This window comes from Vittaforma corneae (genome assembly GCF_000231115.1).
Source record: "Vittaforma corneae ATCC 50505 unplaced genomic scaffold supercont1.167, whole genome shotgun sequence".
NCBI lineage: Eukaryota > Fungi > Microsporidia > Nosematidae > Vittaforma > Vittaforma corneae.
This window is the reverse complement of record NW_006890000.1, coordinates 1-641: the sequence shown is the minus strand read 5'-3', so window position 1 is coordinate 641 and position 641 is coordinate 1. Positions and strand designations below refer to the sequence as shown.

At 38.4% G+C, this 641-nt stretch overlaps 1 protein-coding gene across 1 annotated transcript; it reads left to right on the top strand.

Moving 5' to 3' along the window:
• Window positions 1-47: 47 nt before the first annotated feature.
• Window positions 48-641, top strand: VICG_02217 (uncharacterized protein; the record flags this gene model as incomplete). The annotated part of the gene is made up of 1 exon (XM_007605599.1): window positions 48-641. A coding segment is annotated over one exon (594 nt), but the record flags the coding sequence as incomplete, so codon positions are not given.

The following is a 641-nucleotide window of genomic DNA, read 5'->3' as shown; positions in this document are numbered from 1 at the left end:
TATTGACTTCAGAAAGATCCAAGTTATGAATATGGCTACAAGAAACATTGAAATCAAATACAGTCCATCATCAGCCACGCTCTATCTTCCCCAAGAATTTTCGACTGTTATCTACTCTTTACAAGATTCTAGCATCTGTCTATTCATTTAATCAAAGGCGAGGCCTTACCCTAATTTTCATTAAGTATGTCGAGTCTATTGAAAAGCTGTTCAAACACCGAGTAGAAATGGCGTTACTAGAACAGCTAAACTTTATCTGCAATGGGTCGATTGTATTTACGCCAATAAGGATTCTTGACGAAGGTATTAAGAAGAACACCTTTAAGATTGATGTGAAGGAGGGATTTGACATTGATATTGCACTGTTCAACTACTACTGTGAGCTGTACTATACATGGCTGGAAGAGAACAATATTCAAGGAAGGATATGCAGATTTCACCCTGACTTTATCAAAGAAGAGTGGAGGATTCCACCGAAGCCTTTCCTATTGGAAGTGAAAGTTCCACAGATAGAGGATGATATCAAACAGCTAGCCAGGGACAAGGCCAGTACAATTATTGAAAGAATCAAAGAAAGAGAAAGACAGAGAAAAGAGCAGTTTGTGCATGAATGCACAGTGAAAATTGACTATGAAGCCAGG